Genomic DNA, 26,973 nt, shown 5'->3' on the forward strand with positions numbered 1-26,973 from the left:
TTTTGAAGAATACTGGTCAGAAAAGGATGCAGTGAAATTTGCTTTCCCCAATAGTCAGATTGTGATCAATTTGTGTAATAAAATCCCATATCCGCCCTTGCGCGTGCCCGCGTCTGCTCCCTAATAAGAGGCTGCCGCCGCATCCCAACACTTGTTGCTCATGCTTCAGCATCTCCTCACTCTCATGCTTCAGCATCAGCACCACCTCCGAACTTCTCCGACCAGAGAAAAGAAGGCAGAAGAGCGGCGCCAACATGAGAGCAGCGTGTTTCTGCCTCCTCATCTGGATTACTAATCCTGACTGGACGGCGGGATTGAACGACTCCTCACTTTTAGAGGACAGCACCCTTCCGTTCACGGACGACCTGCTGCTGAACGCGTCCGGACAGCCGGGGAACCGAACTTCTGTCTTCTTCCTCCTGGACTTTGATGAAGGGATGCTGGAGGACTGGCGCTCGCTGGCCGACAGAAAGAGCAGCGGGAAACAGTCACAGGACAGCGGCGTGAAGGTGCTGCTCGTGGCCGCGTACTCCCTGATCATCGTGATCTCGCTGTTCGGGAACACGCTGGTGTGTCATGTGGTGGTGAAGAACAAAAGCACGCAGTCCTCCACCAGCCTGTTTATTCTGAACCTGGCTGTGGCTGACATCTTCATCACGGTGCTCAACACCCCCTTCACGCTGGTGAGAGCAACTTTATTCCAACTTTAAATCATAGTTTAAATCATTAAATGTGTCCTAAACTGCAAGAAATGTGTGTTTGAGATACGTGTTTGCTGTTTAAACTAAAGATTTGTATCACTTTTCTTGCAATTTCTGGGAAATTGATTTTAGTTTTTGTGCGCAAATTGACCACTAGGTGGCACCAGTGGAGTCATTAAAAGTCCTGTCCTCTTTGAATGCTTCTTAATTTCCAAATCCATTAAGATCCTTTCATCTAAAAGGCAACGAGAGAGACAAAATACCAAATATAGCTTTATTTTAATCAGAAGAGTTTTTTTCCTGTTAGACTCATCATGATATCATTTTAAATCTGTGAAAGATGCAGAAAGTGTGACAGATGCAGAAACACGTTTTTGTGTTCTTTGTGTTTTTGTCAGGTCCGCTTTGTGCACAGCACTTGGGTGTTTGGACGGGCGATGTGTCACATCAGTCGCTTTGTGCAGTACTGCTCCCTGCACGTCTCCACCCTCACCCTCACTGCCATCGCGCTGGACCGGAGACAGGTCTGTCAGTCAAAGGAGAAGTGGAGGAGGCGGGAGTTTCCCCTCCATCTTTGGGTTTTTGTGACAAACACTTCTCTCCTCACCTCCTCTGTACCTTCTTTAAGATTCAGAGGACGTAAGGAGGGAGCATCAGAAAAGAGAAAACAGGCCTGTAAGCTATGTTTGCACCGCCCTCTGCAACGCGCGTTCAAGTGACCACTTCCATTGAAAAACAATGTAAATTTGCATTTCATGAAGGAGAAGTTAATAACTGTGGTTTGTGCCCAGCAGAATGATATGTTACTACATTCACTCTGGGCATGTTGTGCGTGGACGTGCATTCAGCTTGTGCAAGCAGGAAGAGGCAGGGAGGTTTTTGTTGTTGTTTTTCTACTGTTTACTAGCGCACGTCTGCCCCCTACAGTTGGACGAGGCTTGATGTGAAATGTTGAAGTGGTGCTAATCTCTTGATTCTTGCTTTTTCGTTCACAGCTCTGTTTCGATATAGGAAAGATTTGGTGTCATAGAATTCCAGCTGAGCACAAACTGCAATAATAAATTTTTCCTTCATGATAACTTTTCGAGTGATTGGCAAATGATTCCGTGTTTTGAAACGGACACTATCCATACGTCACTACCAGATCCGACTTCCTGATTGGTCAAAGTTCTGCTGTTTGAGGTTCAAGCAGTCGGAAGTGCAGGTGGTTGAAGTTTCAGCATGCATTTAATGAATGCCCAATATATACAAAGAGCCAGAGAATTAAAAGCATGCTTGGCGACGCATGAGGGCAAGGGTTTTGAACACGGAAGCCCAAAAACAGATTCATGGGTGTTTACATAGACTTTTCATTGAAAGTGGCTGTCTTTATTTATTTATTTTTTACTTGTCGGTTTGAATGTAGTTGAAGACCAATTATTTCATAAATCATAACATGCTGTGAAAGAAAAAGCCTGGAGCAAGATTTGCATCATTTTTTTTCACCAAGCCCAGGTGGTTCAGAACATGTGATAGTAAAAAACAGAAGAAGAAGTTACTCCTCTTTTTCTGTCCATAGTGAACTCATGCTAAATGGCTGGTTAAATGCGCTGTTGCTACCCATACGTCAGAGTATCCTTGGGCAAGACACTGAACCCCTCCTTGCCTCTGGTTGAAGTGTTCGGCAGGGGAGCCGCCATCAGAGTGTGAATGGGTGAATGGAACTGAGACTGTAAAGTGCTTTGGGCCTTCAAGGAAGAAAGAAAAGCACTATTCATATATACGCCATTAACCTGATATGTAGCAGCTACCCGATCAGTCCCCGCATGTGGTAAAATGCGTCTACTTCTGCTAAAGCACTTTTATGGTTAAAGTATGTCTTCGGATGTTATTAACAATAATAACCTATTAAAATGTGTGTTATATTGAAAACAGTTTTTTTAAAAGGGCCTATGCCATGCAAAATCAAATTTTGAGCTTTTGAATAACGTTCATTTCCCACAAAAAGAAACCTAAAGAAACCCAGTTTGAAACGAAACCCCCATCGAGAGGAGCCTGAGGTGGCTCGGGCATCTGGTCCGGGTGCCTCCTGGACGCCTCCCTGAGAGGTGTTCCGGGTATGTCCCACTGGGCCGAGGCTCAGGGGAAGACCCAGGACATGCTGGAGAGACTACGTGTCTCGGCTGGCCAGGTAACACCTTGCGGTCCTTCCAGAGGAGCTGGAGGAAGTGGGCGGGAAGAGGGACGTCTTATCAAAGATAAAACATCTGAGATTTTTGTGTCCAATAATGCCTGTTTAGCGTGAAATGCCCGGTGTGTCTGTTGCCTTGTAGGATAAGGCATTCACCATATTTTTTTGCCATTGTATCCCAGTTTACCATAATTAAGAAGCCTGAGTTTTTCTTTAAGAAAAGAACTATGTATCTTTGCTTTCTTGTAGCTCCTCAGCAGACTCATGTTTCTTCAGTTGGTCAGATGTACTTTTTGATTGATTTTTAGATAAAAGATCCCTAACAGAAATAAAGTGAGTATGTTGGGATAAAAAGCATTTAATCTGAGAAGAGCCAATTCAAAGTTCTTCTCCACAAAGCGGCATTTAGTGCTCTGAGATGAAAGTGGCCATTTCATTTTATTTGGGAAATCTGGAAAAAAAAATCTGATAAATGTGTTGGTATTGACTTAAGAAGTTTAGTCCATCCAAACTATATAACTGCTGTGTCTAAGAGCTTTGCCCCCGCTCTAAAATTTAGTTAGTCTGGTTGCTGTCGTCTATAAAGTGGTCTTTGAACCGAATGCTCTAGTAAGTGTTCTGCACTCTTCTGATGATGACATTTTTCTCTTCAGAGATGCACACAAATCCCTGTTTGTAAATTCAAGTCAAGTCTGAAGTCTTTGCATTGAATTCAAGTCAGGTTTCTGGTGTTACTGTTAAAACAAAAACATGCAGTTGGTGTTTCTGCATACTCAATGCAAAAAGCAATAAAAGACATAATTTATTATTAGACCTGAAGTCATAAAATAAGAATGGAGAAATTTCAGCACAAGTCCTAAAAGTCTCAAGATAAGCTTGCATGCGAGTATAGGTGCAACTCAACTCCAAGTCTACGTCTCCATCTAGGGGTCTAAGCCCTTTTCTTGGTAATGTTTTTTCACTTGTCATTCTTGACAAGCGAAAAAGAAAAAAAATCAATATATTACTAAATCAATAAGTTTGCTTTGCTGGATGTGAAATACGAATCCATATGACCCCCAGGTTTAACCTCAAAACTTTTTCCTGTAATAACTAGAATAATGTGTTTGACCGTTGATCATTTTGAGACATCCTTTATGCGTGTTGGTGCAGTGCTTAGTGCTCTTGCCTCACGAGAAGAAGGACCTGAACCAGAACATCAACAGGGGACCTTTCTGTGTGGAGTTTGCATGTTCTCCCCGTGCATGCCTGAGTTTTCTCCTGGGACTCTGGCTTCCTCCCACCGTCCCAAAACATGCTTCATAAGTTAATTGGTTACTCTAAATAGTCCCTATAGGTGTGAATGTCGGCGGGCGTGGGTGTGTGACATGTGTCCCCTGCGACAGACTGATGACTGGTCCAGGATGTCCCCATGAGTGGCCCGGATCGGCTCCGGCAGCCCCGTGACCCCAAAAGGGACAAAATGGGTTTAGAAGATGAATGCATGAACGAATATGACAAACCTCCGCCAGTTCTGTTCTCACTAAAGTGATCATTCATAAAGTGACCATGTTAACTAAAAACAGAGACTTGCAATGAAGACAAGCCGTAATAACAGTAATAAATTGAATTTAACTTGGTTTGATCATAGTGAGTTAGGTATTTAGGCTTTATTGTGAAATTGAACCATATAAGTGAAGATTCCTGTGAAGAAGGTCAAGTTGTGCTATTTTAAGGCTTTGAATCATCACAAACAAAATACATATTCACAGACTTTTGTGTTTGTTTTTAAAAGGCTTTAATACATTTTGAAAACTACTTGCTCATTTCTAATCTCATCCTGTGTTACAGTTTCAAATAATGCTTCTCCATAAAACACATTCATGTCAATTTAATTCATAACATCATCAACTCAAGAGTAACTGTATGCCTCATTTTAATATTGACTTTTCTTTACCTCTTTCTATCTCATGATTTCACCCACCTCCTCCTCCCTCTTCTCCCCTTTGCTCCAGGCGTTTTTGGTATAGTAGAAATGATTAATATGCTTGGTAGGGTCAGATCAATACGCCCCCCCCCACACACACACACACACAGAAAAAGAGGGAATATTCAATGAGGGTAGCATTTGAATCCCTGTTAGTTTTAATATTTTGTTAACAAGTATTACCTAGTTGTATAATGTGGTGTCCCCTGGAGGCCATGCACCTTTAGCATTTTGTCGGTTTTGTGTGACATCTTGGTTTTTTATGCAATCAACTTAACCTTTAAAGATGAGAGCAACCTAGTGTCTCTTTTTTTACAGCGACACATGCAGAGAGATCAGCAAACTGTAAGAGAGCCTAAGGCTATAAATTGTTCTGCAGCGTCAGCAGCGTTAGATGCAACTATTCCAGCTTTGTAAACACTGCAAGCACATTCACATTAAGCACAATCGACTCAGTGAGCAACATTACAGGAAAAGGTGTAAAATCAGATGGATCAATCATTTAGGTACACCTGCGAAACATGGCGATACAATTTGAAGAGATGGCGATTTTGTGCTAAAAAGCAGCTGTTACACATAACCATGAAACCTTTTTTTAAATCTTTAATCCAAAGTGTGGTTCCCCAATCCCTGTCCTCAAGAGCTTCCATCCTGCATGTTTTCAAGCATACTTGCACTGATTAGCTAGAAGAAGTGATTTTAGGTTTTCATCATTTACATGCACCTGATCTGGGAAACAAGTAGCAAGTAGAATAAAAGCTGGAAAACAAACAGGGTGGTCGATTTTGAGCCTTTCAAATATTGGGAAGCCCTGGTTCTGAAGAAAGTATAGAACTTATAAAAAACGCCAATTTATCGTCAAATGTACAGTACACACATGTGACTGGGAGAAGTGACTTTTCAAAAAACATCAAAGTGAAGAGAGGCTATCTGCTCTTTCAATTATAACAAAGAGTAGTTCATAACAGAGGTAATGTAACTGTCCAGAATATATTTCCTGTCCTTCAACATCCTCCAAAATGAGCTCTCTCCAAGCGTGTGTGTGTTTTTAAGATTGCCACATTATTGTTATGCTGAGGCAGATGAGTCGTGCTTTGGGTGTCTGTAAACTAATACGTTTATTCAATGAAGCTAATAAAGTGCATTAAAACTGAACACGTCTTTACTTTAGACAAGAAATGCATCACGTTCGACTGTGAAAAAACATATTCGTCCCCCCAAAAAAAGAAGGGTTAAATACAATCGTCCACGTTCACATCTTCATCTATTAGGGCTGTATACGGGCGTGGTCTTTGCTGCATTTGTATCTATGGTAAAGCCCTCTGTGATAAAATAAAAAACAAGTTCACAAAGTGAAAATGCAAATTCATTCATAAAGTGAATCAAACCAAAGTAACAAAGGGAAATTAAGCAGGAAGCGTTCATTGTGAACCAAGACCAAACCAATAAAAAAAATAACATATATTTATGCAATATAAGAATATTAAAGTTTTGAAAAAAGTTATTCTGTCACAGAAGGGGGGTTTAAGGGCAGGGATGTCCAGTTTAGTCTGTTTAGTTAATTCAATTTAGTATTTTCCAATTGAATTCTATGTATTCGTGATCCTTTTGATTTTATGTCTTACTTTTTCAATTATCTTTAAGAAGCCCACCAAAACGACTGCTGTTGTGAATTTGGGCTGTACAAATAAAACTGAATTGAATTGAATTTGATAAATGACATTACTGTATATAGAAAAATTACAAAAACAAGAACTAGTCTCTCTTACATACTATGCAATTGGTAAAGAAACTTTTCTGAATAATACGAACATTAAAATAAGAAAAACTGAGAAAATTGACTCCCAATCAGCACAGAGATGTTTTGAAATATTCTTCCATGCTGGTAAGTCTTCTTTGAAAAATGCTGCTCTGCACTCATTTAAAAAAGGTCAAGGAGAAGTCCTTACACTTCATTTTCACAGCAAAAGTAAACACAGGATTAAGTAACCTTGACTCTTCTTTTAAAGCCATTTACAAAAAAGTTACCAGAACAAGCTAGTGGACCATGGTGAAAAATGTCGAGCAACCTTAGGTCACAAATAACTTATAGATTCACAAATTGTGCATCAGCTAAGGTAAAAAACCTAGTCAGATCTGTAGATTCAAATGAAAGAAAGATATCATGGTAAAAATTATGTCTTTCCTTCAAGCTCCAAGATGTGTGTGCCAATTTTTATTCTCAAAAATGTACTAACAATTATTATAAAAAAAAACTTTTGAAGTACAACTGTAAAAAATATGTAAAAAATTAAATTGTAAAAAAGGAAAATCTAATTTTACCAGCTGGATTATGTTCACCTGTAAAGAGGCTTTGAGGCTTTTTAAAATAACTGAAGTCCCCTTTGGTAAAAAACCAAGTACCGAACAAAAAACAAAAAGAAGCTGAAAATACACACAACTTTAATTTATTTGTTGCAAAGATTAATTTGAGGCGAAGACAATTACATCAAAATTTTAAGGTAATATGCTTATTCTTAAACACTCAATTTTGTTTGGATAAAAGTGGAGCAAAAAGGGAATCACTGGTCTTCTGTGCTTGATAACACTTTTTGAAAAAAGGGAAAATTTAAAGTCTTTTATTAAAATATTTGGTTTTAGATTGACACAGGCTAAATCAATTATGTACATTGAGTAACCATTTCCTATTTTCTAATTTTTTATTGAATGCCTCTCCAAAAAAGAGAAGACTACTAAGCCGTTTGTCAGAAGAGAATGATTGGTTGACGTAGGAGATGCTATACATAAGTCTCTTCAGTTTTTTATACCCTCTTTCATAAATCAGAACAACGTTTAGTTCATGTAATGAAACATCCAATCATCAGAAAAAGCTATAAATGCTTTATTATCCCTCCTAAGTGTTCAAATGCTACAAAGAACGGTTTGGTTATTATTGTAATTAGGGCCCGAGCACGGAGTGCAAGGACCCTATTGTATCTGTTAGGTTTATTATTATTATTATTATTATTATTCTTCCGACTTTTCCGTCGCCTTTTTGAGGCCTTTAACATACCCCAAAACTCACCAAATTTTGTATACACATCAGGAGTCGCGAAAAATTTCATATTTTATAGGAGAACGGCATAGGTAAACAAAAATGGCTCGATAGCGCCACCTGCAAAATTTGTTTTCGCGAGCACCTCCATATGCTTTATAGTACAAACCTGATTTTAACAGGGCATGTTCATCGGATAGAAACCTACAAAAAAGTCAGGGCATGTTCATCGGATAGAAACCTACAAAAAAGTCTCTTGGGACCAAGCTGTCAGTCGCACAGGAAGTCTGATATTTTGATGACAATATGTCATTTTTGCTGTATTTTGGTCATTTGCAGGCCTCGCTCTAGAACGAACTCCTCCTAGAGATTTGAGAGTAATGACTCCAAACTTTGGTTTTGTAAACTAGACACATGTCCGATGTTAAATTGCAAAGCTTTTAAGTTTTTATGGATGTAATTGCGCGTCAAAATTGGAGGTCGTTTCGAAAACACGCCATGAAAAGAAAAATGGCCATTACTCAGCCATGCATAATCCAATCTGATCCAAAATTGATGTGCATGATTGTAGTCTGACTCTGAACACATCTGCAGTGAAAAAATCTGGAAAAAGTGTAGCGCCACCTGCTGGCAAGAGGAAATGACATGTTTTGCTTGGAGCATCACTGCTCCGAGTAGGATGAGCCGACACACCTGAAAATGACATCCACCTGTTGAAAAGCCATTGAAGTTTACTCTGACAAAAAACCATAACTTTCAATGCGGGGGTGTGGTCGTGACAGAGCGGCAAAGTTGGGCATCTCGCCATGCACACAAAAGTTGCTCTCACGTGCACATTCCTTGTCCAATCTCACTGAAATTCAATGGATATGATGAAGCTTCTATTCTGAACCCATGGATATGACAATCTTGGACGAGCTCTATAGCGCCACCTAGTTATTGCATTGGGCACATTCTGCCCTGTATTTTCTCTTTGCTTTGTCCGATGTGCATGAAATTAAAACTGGAGATACTCAGAAGGGTCCCTGACGGTGCCTGCGTAACAGGAAGTGGTCGATTATGTGCACCCAAATAATAGAAATTTATTATAAATCAGCCGTTTGTCTCAGGAAGCTGAGATTTCAGAATTAGATGCCTTTAATAACCTCCAGCTTTGATATGTAACACTATAGGGTCTACGAGAAACTTCATCACTTGATTTTTTTAATGAAATTTTGGACTGAACAAAGATTTTTAGCATAAATTCTGTTTAGGTTATCAGCACCAAGAATTCAACTTTCATAGGCATTTATGTGCTACTGCTTCCTAAAAAAATTCAGAATGATTGAAGTTACAGGTGACATCTTAGAGAGCATTACATCCAAAAAGGTCCGAAAACGTCTTTTTAGGCAAAACTGCAAACACCTATTTTTTTGCATAACTTATCTTTCAAATATCAGCACAAAAAAATTAAAAACGGTAGGGATCTGTGTTTGCTGCCTTCCATATTTTTTTCAGACTTAAAAGTGTAACAGATGATTTATAAAAAATCCTTTTCATCCATAAACCTGTGTTAAAAATGTCTAGACTCCAAACAAACATTTTTTTATGGTAACTTATGTTTCAACAATCGACACCAATTTTCACAGACCTAAAGCTGAACATGTCCCATAGCTCCCTGAATATTTTCATAGATATAAAATGAACTGGTCATTCTAACATCTGGCATTCTAACATCTAACATCTTACATGTCAAAGCCTCTCTCAGCCTGGCTCTGCTGAAGGAGTCGTGTTACAACCCCGCCCCCTCCTGCTGGGACCCCTGCTATGTAAATTAGCAAGCAGTGAACAGAGAGATGAGGAGTAAGAATGGTCATTACTCAGGCATGCATAATCCAAAGACAGCCAGTTAAACACTGAAAGACATATTTTTTCGGTATGTCTTTCATACATCTTTAGTATTAAAAACTCTCCAAGATGAATGTGCCTGACTCCACCTGCAGGTGGATCACAGACTTCCTGACGGACAGACAGCAGTATGTGAGGCTGGGGAAGCTCGTCTCAGATACTCGGACCACAAGCACCGGATCCCCCCAGGGCTGTGTCCTTTCACCCCTGTTACTCTCCCTGTACACAAACAGCTGCACAGCTGGTCACCTGTCTGTCAAACTCCTGAAGTTTGCTGACGACACCACACTCATCGGCCTCATCTCTGACGGAGATGAGTCGGCCTACAGGAGTGAAATAGCCAGGCTGGTGTCATAGTGCAGCGCTAACAACCTGGAGCTTAATGCTCTGAAGACAGTGGAGATGACAGTGGACTTCAGGAAGGCCCCAGCCCCCCTCCCCCCTGTCATCCTCTGTGACTCCCCGGTGACCTCTGTGGAGTCCTTCTGCTTCCTGGGAACCATCATCAGCCAGGACCTCAAGTGGGAGCAGAACATCAGCTCCATCACTAAGAAGGTCCAGCAGAGGATGTACTTCCTGAGGCAGCTGAAGAAGTTTCACCTCCCTGAAAAGATGCTGGTAGACTCTTACACCGCCATCATCGAATCCACCCTCACGTCCTCCATCACAGTCTGGTTCGCTGCGGCCACGGCCAGAGACAAGGCCAAGCTGCAACGCGTCATCCACTCAGCAGAGAAGGTGATCGGCTGCCACCTCCCGTCTCTCCAGGAGCTGCACATCTCCAGGACCTGGAGGCGGGCAGCCAGGATTGTAGCCAACCCCTCTCATCCAGGACATAATCTCTTTCGGCCCCTCCCTTCTGGCAAGAGGCTCCGGTCCATCAGGACCAGGACCTCGCGCCACAAGAACAGCTTCTTCCCCACTGCAGTCAGCCTGCTGAACAGAACCCCAACTCCCCCAGGTGACCCCCCCTCCCCCCCGCCCACCAAAGGACTGTCGGTGCCACTTACAGGCCCCACCATCCCAGCCCATCTGTGCTCCCACTTTAATTCACCTTACTCTACTGTATATAGTGTGTTGTTGTTGTTAACTTAATTTTTAACTTATTCTTAATTGCACTATACACCAAGTCAAATTCCTCGTTTTGTAAAGTGCGCTCTACTGAACCTGGCAATAAAACTTTTTCTGATTCCTGATTCTGATTCTGATTCTATTAATCATTGTTTTTTATTCATTCAAAATGCAATTAAATCAATATTTTATCTTTTTTCTTTTCCTTTTTCTTTTTTTTTTTTATCTCTTATATCCTTTTTTATAATCAATGTTTGAACTTCTTTTCCTTTCTATTGTCATGGTTTCAGTTTGTTGTCTTTTTTTTCGCTTTAGTTCTTGTTCTGTCTTGTTTGGTTCTGTTTCCTGTTTTATTTTGAAAGGTTTCCTGTCTTGTCATGTTTCTTGAGTTTTACTTCCTTTGGTCCCCATCTGCCCTAATCGTGTTCACCTGTGTCTTGTCTGCCCTGTCTGTATATAAGTCTTGTCTCTGCCTTCCTCCTGTGCTGGTCCATTAACTTCTGCTCATGTTGATCACGTCTTCTTGTCTGGCGTCCATGTCCCTTGCCATGCCACAGTAAGTTTTTGTTTTTAGTTTTGTCATCCTGCTCTGCAGCGCTTTTTGTTAGTTAAATAAACCCACTTGCCCTGAACCCGTTTGCCTCCCGTCTCTGCGCCTGGGTCCTACCTGCTCTCGAGCCTCCCCCCCACACGACATCTATACATCCAATGAAATTAAACTACAAATCAACAAACACAACTGATAACAAATGTCTCTAAAAAATGATGTGTATATTTGCAGAACCTTAAAAACACCAAACAAATAACAAATGCTTCCCAATTAAAGCACAAAAAATGGAACACAAAATGTAAAACCCAAGTTAGAAATTGCAATTTGAAAAAGATACTTTTTTCAGCAGCTTTTCAAAATCAATCACCAATTCTACTCTTCTGTGGATGAAACAAAGAACTCCAGAACAATGAAGCCATTTCTCTAAGTCTCTCTCACCTTCAGTTTTAAACAAGGTCTGTGAAAATCCACCATACATTGGTCACATGAACTCAGAGACCTGCTAAAAGTGCACAATTGTAAAAGCTCTTTTATATAGACAACTGTTTGTTTGCTTAGAGCTCTAAATATAAAAAAAATGCTTTTCTATCACCTAGACACAGATGGAGAACCATATCAACTGGATTAATAACAGGGTGGCATGTTTAGACAACATGAAGCTGTCCATCACATTTTTGACCTAAACATGTAAACACATCCTTGGCTCTGCGGTTAGGAAATGGTATTTGGGAATCTCTTTATACCAGGAGCCAGCCTGGCCATTGGAACATCGCCACAGTGCCCATCCAGACTGGGACAGCAACGGGGTCCACTTCAGAGCCGTGAGCTGCTGTGTTTAACTCCAGCTGTCCCAGCAAGGTAGACAACTGCAGCAACATCCACTGACCAAGCTGACAAGCCCTGGCAGAAAAGATCCCCACAAGAAAAACACTGGCTCAGGCAGGCTGGTCAAAAAAAAATAGTTTTGCCATTGTCTTGCAGCTCGCAGATCAAGTGGTTTAGTTTTCCAGTAATGTCAGTCAAGAATGCAAGTTCAGATTCACAATGTTCATATTCACCATATTCAACAGACATCTCCTCCAATAGCACCTTAAAAATCCTGTGCTGTTTTGCTTTGCAGCTGAGGTTGTTTACGATTTTCAGAATAAGAGTCATTATATGTCCAGAGCCAATCACTTCTGCACATAAGGCCTGCTGGTGAATGACGCAGCAGTAATGCAGACATTTTGGAAAGTCTGGGTCAGCTTTACAGTGAGTGATGAAACCTGTTTGTCTATTGATCATAGCAGGAGTCCCATCTGCAGTCACTGCTACCAGCTTTTCTAATTGTACCTTTTTCTGCACAAAAACTCCTTCACCGTGTTATACATTTCAACTCCTCTTGTAATTGTCTGTTAGGGCAGATGTGTCAGGAGTTCTTCTCTTGTGGAAACCAAAAGCTATGCTGTACTGTTGCCGTCCACAGACTCATCACACTGGACGTTAACCACCTGCACTTTGCAAGATCCCGGTCCAGCTAATTGGCCAAGTTATCAGACATAGCTGACACTCATCTAGACATTGTAGTGGAAATTGAATGAGTTCTATTGTTCTCATCCTTAGGGACAGTGATAGCAATTATCATCATTGCTTGAATTTTTTTCATGCTATATGCAAAAGTCTTTGTCCCTTAAGGCAACAGATTACAGCCCCCCCCCCCCCCCCCCCCCCCCCCCCCCAGGCTGCTGTCGTATTAACAATAGCTTGGAGCTCCAGAATGGACAAGAAAAAACGACGAGAATGGCTCGAGCAGGGCGTTGCTCACGGGGCGGTCGCTCGTGCCATGCGGTCGCACGTGCTCGGGCCCGCTAAATGCTACTTGTAGCTTTAATTTGTTCTTTTTTTTTCTCTCTTTTAGGTCACATTGTTGTTCTTCATTGTAATGCGAAAAAGTGAGAGTGCGCCCCTGTGCAGATGGAAGAAGTATAAACATCCATATAGTTGTCATTTGAATTCTGTTGATTACCTTGATCTTTTTATAATGTCACAGAGCTTCGGAAATTGTTAATCCTGGCAACTGCAACTGTATGTTGAAAGCAGGTAATAACATCAAGGTGATTTTAGCTTTTATGTATTGGCACAAATTCACAAAAATGGTACCAAACAGTAGAATTTCTAATGTCGTAGATGTAGTCTAAAGGTAATGTGTTAGTTACATGCACCGTATGGGGGTGCTGCGGGTTTTTGGGCTGTCCGGGAGGGTCTTAGAGAGCAATCTTAAGGTGAGCACAGGAGTGTCTTGAGGCTAATGCGGCTACTTCAACGGACGTTATAAAAACGTAATGTATGTATTTGAAAGGATAATGTAAGTTAGACACACTACTGACGTTTGCGGATAATGCTATTGAATTGTGCCCTAACGTTAAACTCTAGTTCAGGGGTCTGCAACCCCTTAAAAGATCCACATGAGGTCCCAAAGCCACATGTGGATCTTTTAACCCTCCATTACTCTCTGGTTAAAAAATAAATAAATTTGTCTTAATTTTACAAAGTAAATAAGTAGTAAATTGTACAAAAGTAAGTCAAACTTTACTCAGCACATATTAACAAACAGTTGAAGGACAGTACATATCACAAGTCAAAATAAAATCTTTTGACAAATTTTTGTGCGCCAACCAGAATCAAGGCACACTAGATTACAAAACAGATTTTCTATTCTTGAACACATTCAAGGATTTTAAGTGTCTAATGGTTAAAAAACTACAATAAGCTCTGGTTTAATTTTGGTTTGCGAGATTTACACATCTCTGGCTAAGAAGCACCAAAAACAAAAACAAAGGGGTGATTTAAAATAAAATTATTTCTGACATTACACTGTACTACTAGCTAGACAGACTATACTACAACTCAGATGCCGTCCTGGCTAGTTTGACGCCCTTTGCAAAACACTGGACGGCACCATCCCCCTTACCCTCACCCCCCATTTCAGCCCCGCCCCAGCCTGCATACATACAAACACGGGAAGAAAATATATCATTCATTTTACTTTATTAAACACATAAATAAAATATATTTGTATAGTTGAATTCACCATTATTTCACAGTGAACACGTATCAGTTTGTGTTTTCTTCGTGAAGGCTGGCTGGCCTTCAAATAACCACATTTTTCTGTTCTTTTTTTCATGAGCTGAATACAACCCTGACACCAATTATGAAGGAATTCCGTCCGTTGGCTCCATAAATGAACATCAATGTGCTTAAGTATCACACAAAACTGAACAAAAAAAGATAAACGATTGTGTACATTGCATCTGAAGCATTGACTGTATATGAGAATGGCAGAAGAGTTAAAATGCTATCCACCAATAAGTTCATTTACAAGACTAGTCTAAATGAGTGCCAACCTTCAATAACCATGTGGCAAATGTTGCTCAAAATTTCACTACTCAAAGAGTACATTTTGTGATATTTGGCACCTAGCGAATGTTAATTTTGGACACGGCCTGTATTCCTTTATCCTTGGGAGTGTTTTTCTTCCTCTTCTCTTCTTTTCTTTCTAAACTGGACACCTGATGTTTCCTTTGACCTATTCTCCATTTTCCACAACTTTGACAAAAGCAGCAAAAACTATGTGACTGCATCAACCTCCTCTGACGATAACAGACTTTGTGCTCCAGCCAAAATTCTGTATTTCCTTATATGTTCTCTCTGTTAGCACTCTTGTTTTATTGTTCATAACTGTTTTGAGAAATCCATAATTCCTACTGTTTTGTGACTGTCAGTAAGATGGATTTTTCAGTTGGCTGATAACATTCTCTGTCCAGTTTTGGTTAAAAACATCCAAGGTGACGCACCTCTGAGTCAAACACTCAGTCAGAGGTTTGGAGATGTTTTCCTCACAAAGCTTTACAGATTTGAACCTTTTACTCTTCACACACCTTTTCTTTTCAGTTCCTACCTTTAGTGGTCACCTCAGCAAGCCGTCTGCCTCCATCCATCCGTTGTACCCTTGCAGTTACTAAACTCATGGCCTTTTTTTTTACTGAGTTTCTAATTCTCCTCTTCCTCTAAGCCTCAGGTTTCTGAAGTGTGTGTCTCTTCCAGATTCTTTGATGAATTTAAATTCTATCACTCAGTACTTTTACACATAAATATACTGGACAGACAATATCTTACGTTGCCCATTGAATTCTGTATGGGGACAAAATGGGGACTGGCACATTTACTGTGTCCATCTCAACAATGTTCAAAAATAGTATTTAGGTCACCTGCCCTAAATATGTGTAAGTTTAAGCTTTACCAAAAAACAATATAACTAGATTTTTTTTAAATCATCCTCCTCCAACAGTTGTTTTCAATAGAATTTAAGACAATTTACGTAAAAAAAAGACTTTTGACTGTAAATCTGTTTAAAAACCTGTCCAACATTTGTGCAAACTTTGACTTTTTACATGGGAGTCACCAGAGAATTGCTCCTTTTTGCAACGAGCCTCTAGTGGTCTTTTGAGGAACTGCAACATTTGGTACTTCTGGTTTATGTCAAATTAAGGAATGGAAGCTAATGACCAGACAACTTGACTTGGACAAATCTTGCTATTTACTTTTTAACACACCCTATTTGACATACCGTAACATTTCAAGAGTTTATGCGATTAACATGAATCGGCTAAAGCTGACATGAAAAAACATTTTTCACCTCGGAAGAATCAGCTAATTGACGTTGTTTACATAACTTCACTAGTGAAAAGTGGTGCATTTCAGGCTGCTTTTTGTAATTCCATCAGAATCCACTAGAATTACGTTACTGAAGTTAAAGGGTTAAATATATTTTTCTTGTTAACCCTTTTATTTATTTTATTTTATTTATGTTGATTAAAATCACAGCTCCCATTTTTTATCATTTATATTCTCATTGTTTACAATGCCCAGCCTACCAACATGTCAATCTTTGTGACTCACTTTATTGCTGATCACCTCCATTATCTTCACCTCTAACTTCCTTCATTCATAGTTACTCCACTGCATCTCCACTTCCATACATCTTCTTGCTGCTGCTAGTTTTTATTCCTCTCCTTTTCTCGCCACTGTCTTACACCTCACAGATGTTCTGCACAGCTCAGACATACTTTTTCAACACCTTCTTTCTCTCTTCTTTTCATACTTGTTCTTTACATATTCACCACAATTCAGCTCTTTCATGACCTTCGCTGTTCTTCTTAACCAGAATAATTCAAGAAAATGTAGATTTTTTGTATTTTCATACTTTCACACAAAACTATTTCATGATTTCTTTGGAAGCTACATCACAAATAATCCAATATTAACATCAGGACATTACAAAAGGTCAAACTCTTGTCTAAGGTTAAATTGTTATATTTATGACAAAGTTTTTGTGTGAAAAAAAAGGTAACTTTAAACGTTTTTCTATTTAATTTTCCTTACTTCACTTAAAGACCTAAGGGTGGGATTAATGAGAAAAGACCTCAATGTCAGACATAAGCGAAAGAGGGACAAAAGTTAAGTGGAACATCTGTTTTAGTTCAATTTGCTGTATTGTGGTGTTTTCTGGCTCAAAATTATATACTCGTGGCTGAGAAAATACTCACATTGGACCTCAAACCGGCTCTCACAAAATTCCCCATAACTTTAGTTTTTGTTCCTTTGCAAAATAAAGCACTTTAAAAGAGAAGAAAGCTCACCACAAGACAAAAATCAATATCTGATGAAAATTGCACAGAGCGTCTTTGACTCTCCATGAGAAAAGAGAGTTCTGAAAGATTTTTGTTTTCCACAAAAGAAAACTTGTTTGGGAATTTGCATTCTGTGTTGAAAAAACGGTATTGTTTAGCAGCATGCATGCAGAAAAGCAATTTTCAGGCATTCCATGATGTGTGGGCGAACATGTGAATGCCAAAGCAGTAAAGGACAGACTGTACAATTATATATTCTGTAATATCAAAAGTTCATAGGGTTGCAGCTCCTTTAAGCTTCACTGTATACTGTGGCTGGAACGTTCAAGCTTTTGCTGTAAAAAGCTTCTCTTTTTTTTGTTTTGTTCCTTTTTTCATTTGAAATATCTGAGACATAAGACGACAAATGCACACCAGTGGTCCAGGACAAGCTGTTCCCTACTAGTGTCCCTTATTATTGATGGTAATCTTATTCCTTTAGATACATAAAAAAAAATCAAAGACATCACTTGTACATGTGCATTGTCTGCTCTGGCCAGCTGCATTACCATCCATGATGTCCATTTTTATAGGTCATCCTCCTGCCAAAGCTGTAAGCCCTATTTGTTTTTGTTTTTTTATGGACTTGAACATTCAAAATAGCTCAGATTCATTGGCATTGCAGTTAACCCAGCCCTTCCCAGCTACGAAATCATGGCAACTTTTTTTTTTTTACATAAATACATTTATTATCTGACACATCAAAAGTCTTTCACAACCGGTCCTGAACATGGAAATGTCATTTTTGTGAAAAATCTACGAACAAATGAAGACCCTGTTTGCCCACCAGCTCTAATGTGAGTTACTAATTATTGCAGTCTTGCTTTCATCTGATTGGAAGATTGCTGCTATTCAGCCTATGCTGCAAAGAATATGAAAAAGAAAAACATTAAATAACCAAGAGGAATGGGTTTGTTTATGACATAATCCCTACAGCGCAGGCGAAGACACAAATATACACCTCTGACAGTGATTTGGTTGAAAGACTGAGTTATAGTTTTATCATTTCATTTCTATGAAAATTAAGATAGTAACCTCTCTTTTCCCCCATTTCTATCCTTGTGGTCCCTAAGAAGTTTATTTTAAGCATCTACCCTTTAGGTCCTTCATTCACTTTTAAAGCGCACACACACATGTACATCTGCACACACACATGATTACACACTCTTATTTATACTGGCCTTGTTGAAATGATCTGATGTAAAGTTAGCTGTTGGTTTGCAGTGAAGCCATATTTGCATTTAAATGATATTGTGTTGTTGTTGTTTTTACAGATGATTTTACATCCTCTGAGACCCCGCATGTCTCCGGTTCAAGGCGGCTTTTGGGTGGCTGTTATCTGGATAATGGCCTCATGCTTCTCCCTCCCACATGCAATCTACCAAAAACTTCTCACTTTCACATACAGGTAAAAATAAAAACACAGACAACGAGATTCCACTAACAGTTCTCAATATAACCATTAGTTCAGGTGAAATGATGGAAAAAAGCTAACCAACTGTTTTGCCAAAAGAATATTTATCATTTAAAGAGTTTAGACATTATTCTGAAGGCCTCATTTATAACTTTTATTTTCCCAGCTCAGTGAATTAACTTAGTGAAATTGCCTTTTATTTTCAGGTCTGGAAGTTATCAGCCAGGAAAGCCTTTTTTTTTTTTTAAAGAAATCTGACAGCCTTTATTGATGCTTCTTGTTTAGTAGTGTTTGGATTTAGGACATTTTTCTTGTCATTATTGTGGATAAACAAAAACTTTTAGGGTAATTATGTTTTAGATGTACTCAACCCAATGGATCCCACCTAGGGACTGAGGACTTATTTTGAAAATTAAAAAACAAACAAACAAACAAACAAAAAACAATGTTAACAATTTGTGGGCTCATACGTACAGAGTCCCTAAAAACACAAAGAAGTAAAAAAAAATAAGTAAAAAACTAGTACTGGTTTGCACACAAGAAACACATTGATTTGCACAAGAAACAAATTTGTGTACACAAGAAAGTCTCTGGTGTGCACATAAAACAAAATGATGGTAAATGGCGTATACTTGTACAGCGCTTTTTTACCTTCCTCAAAGGCCCAAGGCACTTTACAGTTATTGTACCATTCACACACACATTCACACTGGTGCCAGCCTTCCCCCAGAGGCGAGGTGGGGTTCAGTGTCTTGCCCAAGGACACTTCGACACATGGGGGGGAAAGATGGGAATCAAAACCTGCAATCTTCCGATCAGATGTTGATCGGCCTAATACTGAACCATGGCGCCCCATGTGTGCACGAGAAAGTATCTAGACTTAGGGAACTGTCTGGTGTGCATGAGAGACAAACTGATGTGCACAAAAAAAAAAATACATTGACAGGTGCACACAAGAAGGTATATATTGTGCACGAGAAACAAACTGGTGTGGATAGGAAACCAAATACTGCGCATGAGATAAGGGGTCATTTGTGCTCAGTTACGTAAGGGTTAATGGCCGACGAAGTATGCAGTATCACTTTTTAACGCATGCCGTGAAAGCCTGAACCGGTTGCTTCTGTGAAGTGCACCTATAAAGACATCACAGCTTTGCCTCCCCAGCGTAAACATTATTTTATTTCTGACCGTCACCTAAAACGAGTTCTAAAGTCGTGGTGCTTGTTCCCGCACAGTGGATGCGTCAGCTTTGATCAACTGGTGCGCTGAACATGAGTCTCTTTCTCTTGTGCAAGTAAAAACTAGAACAATTTTTTTTAAGTTTGATGTCGCTTTAGGGGCTCCGTACATACAGAAGAAATGTGCACAACAGACACACACAAACTACTTCTTGCCCCATTTTACCTCATGCATTTACTTAATGTGTTGAACCAGGACAAAATGTTTTATCTTCCATAAAAAAGGTGAAAGCACAAAGACTCACTAATGGTGACACATGGCTGTTGTTTAAGGAGATGTATTTTAGTTTGTAATGATAATGTAATGATAAAGGACCAAATCCATTAACACAACTTATAGCTGTGCCACTCAGCAGCTTTTTTATGAGTGGGGAAGTGAAGTGAAAACCCCTTAAGGCGCACATACACCCAGTAAGGCAGCGCATTTCTTGCTGCAGCCTCAGTCAACTCTGAACTGTTTGTTTGGGTTGTACTGGAAATAATATCGTATGTCAGTGTAAAAGCAGTGCAAAGGACAATATATGAATTCTGATTCTGATAACTAAAATGATTCTGACCTTTTTTATTTTTTATAATGAGAACAGAAAAGATGCAGTAAGTCACGATCCAAAAATTGCATGCAAATTGTTTTTGTCATTCAAAAGTAGCATGTTTGTTTGTAAATGCTTTGTTTTGTCTGGGATATAGCTTCAAAACGCTGCACGGAATTACGGTAGCAGCTCAAATTTAGAAGGTACACATTTTTCTGTGCAGAATTGACACGTGATTGCTGTAACTATGGCAACATTGTACAATGTGCTGGCCAATCAGACTTTTACTTTTTAAACCAAGCCTTATCCAAGTGTTCCTCTAAAATGTTCCTCCTGTTTAGAAAAAGCATCACGTGATGGAAATCCTTTTTTTTTTTGATCCCACTGCGTTTGTGCTGAAACTAATTTAAACAGAGGTTAAAGGTGCACAACTTTTGATGTCTGACTTTGCATTTGATTGCATCACAACTTCTGTTTTGTTGGCATGAGAGGCAAATTGACATAAAAGACACCAGGCAGCATTTTAGTTTTACTAGATTATCAATTTTTTTTTTTATTTACGTTCCTCCTTTATTATGTTTTGTTATATTTAAAATGTTTTTATGTTTTGTTCACTGAATTGTACAATCACAATTGTTTGATTAACCAGCATCAACAAACAACTGCATAAAACTCTGGTAGACAAATGAAAAACAGATACTTTATTTATTATTTTCTCACAATTACTTGGATTTTATCGCTTAGGCGTGCCTTTTATAAAAAGTGAGGACAATATTAACACGTTTTTTGTCAGACAGCTTTTTAAATTATCAATGTGATTTATTTAAAGATTCAGATTAGATGCAAGGTCAATTAACTTGTTTATTCTTTCATTTTTATCTCAAGAAAATCACAGAAACTGAGGGAAGATGAATTCTTTCAGAGGTATTCCTTACTTATGTGATCTAATTTTAATTCCTCTGACATTTTTATTAGGCTTTTCTTTCAAGCTTGTTCAGTGCAGCAGCTTGGAAAGGTAAAGTTGACACAACATGTTCATGTATAGGCGGATTCTTCTTGATTTTATGCAACATTATTTAAATAGGAGCCTTTGCTCTACCTGCTCAATTCAGGGTTAACTTAAGAAGTGTTTCTAAAACAAATATTTAAATACAACTCACAAAGGAATACTACAACATGTTTAAAACATACAACATTTTCAGGCGGAATAGACTTACTGAAAACGAGTTGGTATTAAATTATCAGCATCAGATCTGATTCCTTGAGAGCTTTTTCTGTTATCAGTTATAGAGAAAAAAAAGCGTCTGTTTTGATCTTTATTAAAATCTCGTTAATACAGAGAAATGTGCAGGCAGGAATATGTGATATATTACTTTATTACATTCATGGTTTACACCAAATAATGTTTCTACTTTGATATTAAAATCATTCAATGCAATTTACCATATTTTCGAGACAACATGTTGTTCCCGAGTACAAGCCACAGGAGGACAATACAGAAAAGAAAAAAATCAAATGTAGGTTTTAATGCAGTACAAGTCACACTTTTGAGAGAAATTTATTTGACAAATACAGGAAAAGGAACAGACATTTTATCTTGAAAGGCAAATCATATTAACACAAAAACTACAATAATAGACTGAATATTTGCAGACTTCACATCAACTCACATTGATGCTTATTCAGCTTCATGAAACTATGTTCACACCCCCCTTGGCAATGCGTGTTCAAGTGTTGCTGTGCAAGCTATGACCGTTTTTAGCTCAATGTAACCCTAAAAGCCAGTTTAAAGTTAAACCAGTTGAACTTTGGCCAACAGGGGAATCAGATTTGGAAGAGATGTTGTTATGTTATTCAAAACAAAGAAGTACCAACCGTTCGAAAATTGATCATGAAGGAGAAATTGTTAATTCTGGTTTGTACCTGGCTGCAATTATATGATACCAAGTCTTTCATATATTTGAATGTGAAAGAAAAAAGCCTGGAGCAAGATTTGAGAGATTTGCATCACCTTGACATTTCGCACAAAGGCTCTTTTAACTGTGCGTCTGTAAGTGTTACGTAACAATAGTCCGGTTTGAACACTGAATGCTAAATGCACGTTAAAGAACCCGCGTTCACTTCTTTTGCATGTGGATCACATGCCTGGTGTCTATGTAGCATTAGACTGAGCTACTGAGCGTTGTTGTCAGTAGCAAATACTGATCCACACACCTACAGTGCCCCCATAGTGGTTGTTAAAATATTTATATTTTAAAAATTGTATAATTCAAACCTGGGTATAAGTGACCAGAACTCTGTCCTAACTATGCAAAAAAAAAAAGAAAAAAAATGCAACTTGTACTCTCCACAATACTGATAGGTCTTACAACATTTATATTGGCCCTATTATCTACTTTAGATATCTTCATCAGTTTCTATTTCTTTTATCATCCACAGCTTTGTCTGATGGAATCATACTAAACCCTCCTTTCATGTTTCCTTTGCTTCTCCACCAGTAAGGAAATGGAGCGTAGCTTGTGTGTGCCAGACTTTCCAGAGCCATCGGACGTCTACTGGAAGTACATAGATCTTCTCACTTTCATTCTGCTCTACATGCTTCCTCTCCTCATCATCACGGCCTCCTACACCACGGTGGCCCGACGATTGTGGCGCCACAACATCATTGGTGACACGACAACAGCTCAGCACGCCACTCAGAGAAAGAAGCGGCGACGCACACTGGCCATGCTGCTCCTGGTTGTTGTTGTGTTTGCCATCTGCTGGTTCCCTCTCAACTGCTATGTGGTGCTGCTCTCGAGCCAGGCCATCCACTCCTCCAACGCTCTCTATTTCTGCTTTCACTGGCTGGCCATGAGCTCCACCTGCTACAACCCTTTCATCTACTGCTGCCTGAATCCCACGTTCCGCCAGGAGCTGCGGCTCCTTCTTAACCGCTGCAGGTGGAGGCGGAGATCAGCGATAGGGTTGGTGCCAGAGCGTCACCCTGCGGGCGCCTGTGCTCCCCGCCACAGAGCAGCCTGGCCTGACAACCAAGAGTCCTCCAGACCGAGCCAACCTTTGTCCCACCAGAGCCAGAACTCCTGCCAGCAAAGTCACGCTTCATCCGGCCACTCCCACAACCTGAAAGATGCATGTGTGCTCTTCACAGCCAGGCAGGCCCTCACAGGCAGGACTGACATCCTCGCAGTGGAGCCCATTGTGGCCACAAAATAAAGAAAACCTTCTTGCAGGATTTGACAACCTACTGGGAATGTTACTCGTCCTAAAAGAAGAGCATAAAATGTGAGCAACACAGATGGTTGGCTGGTCCAAATATGACAAAGACAAGATGACGGGGAAAAATATTCCTGAACTATTTGCTGATTTGATGGTGTTTCTCTGTTGGAGCAGAGGTGTCGTACTCCAGACCACGAGGGCCGGCATCTCGCTGGTTTGCAGAAACCTAACCTTACTTGCTGCTGATTGTCTGGATCAGGTGTGTTTTGCCAATGATGAGCTACAATGACAGATTAATTGGGAAAACATATGACGAGGCCTGAAGTTTGACACCTGTTTGTTGGATGATTGTATATCTTCTCTGAGCATTTTCACATTGATTTAAAAAATATATCTTTATTTTTCTAATTTAAAAATATTTTAGGCTGAGCAAATGCAACATATAAAGCCTTTCAGATACTGACTCATCATCTGAGTCACACTTTCAAGCTTTCATCTCCTTTTCACAAATGTGCCCCCCACCCCCCAACATCATTATTATGATGATGCAGGAGAGGATCCTGAAAACTGGCTTTTATGCTTATGACAAGCAGTCTGTGTCTGCATTGAAAAAATGATAATTACACTTTCACCAGCCTTTGCAGATGTGAATGTGTCAGACTGCAGCTGTGCTCTTCTTTCATTATCTGGTATTCATCTCAAGTATGCTTAAGGACACCAATACACAAGTCATGAAGAGGATTGTGATCCATATTTTATCCATCATTGGAAGTCATAATCTGATTTTACCCTTAAAGCGTCCTTAAGCTATGTTCACAAGGCCTTCTAAAACGCATTTCACACAGCCACTTCTAATGATAAGTCTATATAAATGTGTGTAAATGCACGTTCTGCATTCAAAACTTTTTCATTCACGCGTAGCTACGCAAGTTTCTTCATCCTTTTTCGGGCTCTAGTTAGAACACGCGTCGCCACTGAATTGCAAGTTAAACAAGGTCAAATTTAACCAATTGAGAACTCTGACTTGGATATACAGTATATATGACACCAGGTCTTCCATATATCGGAATAAAGTTGTGAGAGAAAAAGCCTGGAGCAAGATTCTTGAGATTTGCACCCCTTTGACATTTCACACCAAACCTCTTCCTACAGTAGGTGGCGGACATGCGTTAGTAAATTGAAAAAAAAAAAAAAAAAAAAGGATAAGAATCCTGGCTGTCTGGTGTAGCCACGGGCTAAATGCACGTTCAATAACCCGTGTTTAGCATCAACGCGTGTCACATATCTGATTTACCTGTTGCTTAAACAAGTCCCTTAAGTATTGTGGGGGTTTAAGTGTTCAAAATTACACATGCCCAAATCTCGATTTCCTGTTTTCATTTTTAGAAATGTGGGAACAAATTTATTGTCTATCTCATCCATTTCTTCCTCCCTCATGTGTCGCCTTTCTCTCCTTATCAATCCATCCTTTCTTTTCTGCCTAGACTTCATAATCGAAACAACAAGACATTGGAAAGATATTATTCACATTTCTGATGACTCCTGGACAGCTATGTACAATTTGTGTTGGTTTCTTTCCAAAAAATCCTCTGCATTACCATAACCCTTTGATGTATCTACATTTTGTTGACTTTGTATACCACAGACGCAAACCCCTGCATTTGTTGGTCAGAAATAAAGATAAGATGTTTAAAAGTTCATCAATTGCAGCTATATTTCAAATATGACTTCTGTGTTGAGGATATCTCGTTTCTGTGTTTTATTTAGTATTTTCTTTAAATGTCTTTTTCTTAACTTAAAATGTAAATATAGTAATTTTAAACACTTTTTATTTTGATAATTAGGTTTTACCATTTTATTTTTATGTACAGGTTAAAAAAGTTATCTTTGCAAAAACACTTTTCAGTGGTCAAAAAGGGCCACAAAAGTCAGGTTTGACTGATTGAATGTTTCCTGACAGTCAGACAGAGTTTCCTGACTGCATATGTCTGTGAAGAGGCTATCATCAATGCTGATTGTACTACTATGTTTGAATTGCTGACAATCCAGAAATAAAATGCATCGAGCTGTTATGACAGCTGTGATCATATAAGGAAATGTTTGCTCTTTTTTGCCTCATAAACTTCCTGTTTTAAAATCTAATGTGTCACTCAGTTGTTTTATTATTACAGTCATGAATTTAAATAGATTTAAACAGTTGCAAATTAAAAACAGAAGCAACTGGAATCTCAATAGGGTGGTAGGCTTTTGGAGACTTTGGTTTTGTCTGTTATTTCAGGAAATAACAGGAAAGAAGTAATTCAATTACATTTCAAACATTTTATTTTAAGTGTGTAACAGTGAAATTGCTTGCACCTCACAGGTCTTTCATTGTCTGCAGAAAACAGTAAGAACAGGTTCACAGAAGGAATGTCAGTTGAAAAACAAACAGAGCTATATACAAAAACCCAATTTGCTCTTCTTTTGTACCTGCAATCCCAGCAGGTTATAAGATAAAATCTGCAGTCCAGCTTTGTTGAATGAAATGATGTAGGTGAATTCTTTCAAGCTGCACATTCTGTCATGAAGGTCCTGAAATCCTGACTTCTCCTGGAGGCCTCCTCCTCTCTGAGGTCTCCTGTGAGTGACACAGCTGCATGCAATCCTCATTAGGTCCCTATTTAAGGTGTGGCTCTTCTGTGCTCTGTGCCTTAGCATCTTTGTACCTGACCTGGTTTTGTGGTTTGTCCTCGCGACATATTAAACCTTAGCTCTATTGTGGAACTGCGTTGTGTCCTCTCTGCTTCTGGGTTTCTTCCCTGGCTGGCCATTCTGTCACATTGCACTCAGGTCATGTCTAACCCAGCAGAAGGATCAAGATCTGAAAACTCACCCCTGCCAGCCGTTGAGAAGATGACTGTCTTAGCCCGTGATCAGGAGGGCTAAGACTAATTGGAGCCTTTTGATGGGACTGCTGAGGACTGCCGGGCGTTTCTCAGGGAGGAGCCCGCAGCGTCTCTGATTACGCTGTGGAATTTCAGATGCTTGCTGCCAGCGCACGCTGGCCGGACCACACGCTGGTGGATGTTTTTCTTCAGGGCCTCTCCAGTGTACTCCGGACGAGCTGGCGGCGAGGGAGGTTCCAGAGGAACTGGAGGAGCTGATCAACCTGGCCGTGCGCATTGACCGGGGGATGAGAGAGCGGGGTCAGGAGCGACGCTGCGACAAAGGCTTCTACCCGCTGCATCCCGTGTGTGATTCATCAATCCATTCTGGCACCTGTACTCCTCGTCAGGATTTCTCTTCCTCCCAGGAGCCCATACAGCTGGATTTTGGTCGTCTCACATCTGCTGAACGTAAGAGGCGCATAAAGAAGCAGCGCTGTCTGTGTTGTAGGTTATCTGGGCATTGTCTGCACAACTGTCCAGGGAACTCCAGAAGAAAGGCTGAACTGGTGAGCTGTGTCTCCTCTTTTTCCTCAATTTCAAGACCACCTACCAAGGTCT

General features: G+C 39.7%; 1 protein-coding gene across 1 annotated transcript; it reads left to right on the top strand.

Annotated features, from left to right (window-relative positions):
* On the top strand, positions 1 to 25,188 carry gpr83 (G protein-coupled receptor 83). Its single transcript, XM_023956746.1, has 4 exons — positions 1 to 683; positions 1,100 to 1,225; positions 18,362 to 18,495; positions 22,768 to 25,188. Exons 1-4 carry the CDS (start codon positions 255 to 257, stop codon positions 23,483 to 23,485), a joined length of 1,407 nt encoding a protein of 468 aa, XP_023812514.1. The 5' UTR covers positions 1 to 254; the 3' UTR covers positions 23,486 to 25,188.
* Positions 25,189 to 26,973: the final 1,785 nt, after the last annotated feature.

This window comes from Oryzias latipes, chromosome 1 (genome assembly GCF_002234675.1).
Source record: "Oryzias latipes chromosome 1, ASM223467v1".
Lineage (NCBI taxonomy): Eukaryota > Metazoa > Chordata > Actinopteri > Beloniformes > Adrianichthyidae > Oryzias > Oryzias latipes.

Coding starts and splice junctions, on each gene's coding strand:
- gpr83 (XM_023956746.1), top strand. CDS start 255: ATGAGAGCAGCGTGTTTCTGCCTCCTCATCTGGATTACTAATCCTGAC. Junction 684..1,099: donor TCAACACCCCCTTCACGCTG/GTGAGAGCAACT, acceptor TGTTTTTGTCAG/GTCCGCTTTGTGCACAGCAC. Junction 1,226..18,361: donor TCGCGCTGGACCGGAGACAG/GTCTGTCAGTCA, acceptor TTGTTTTTACAG/ATGATTTTACATCCTCTGAG.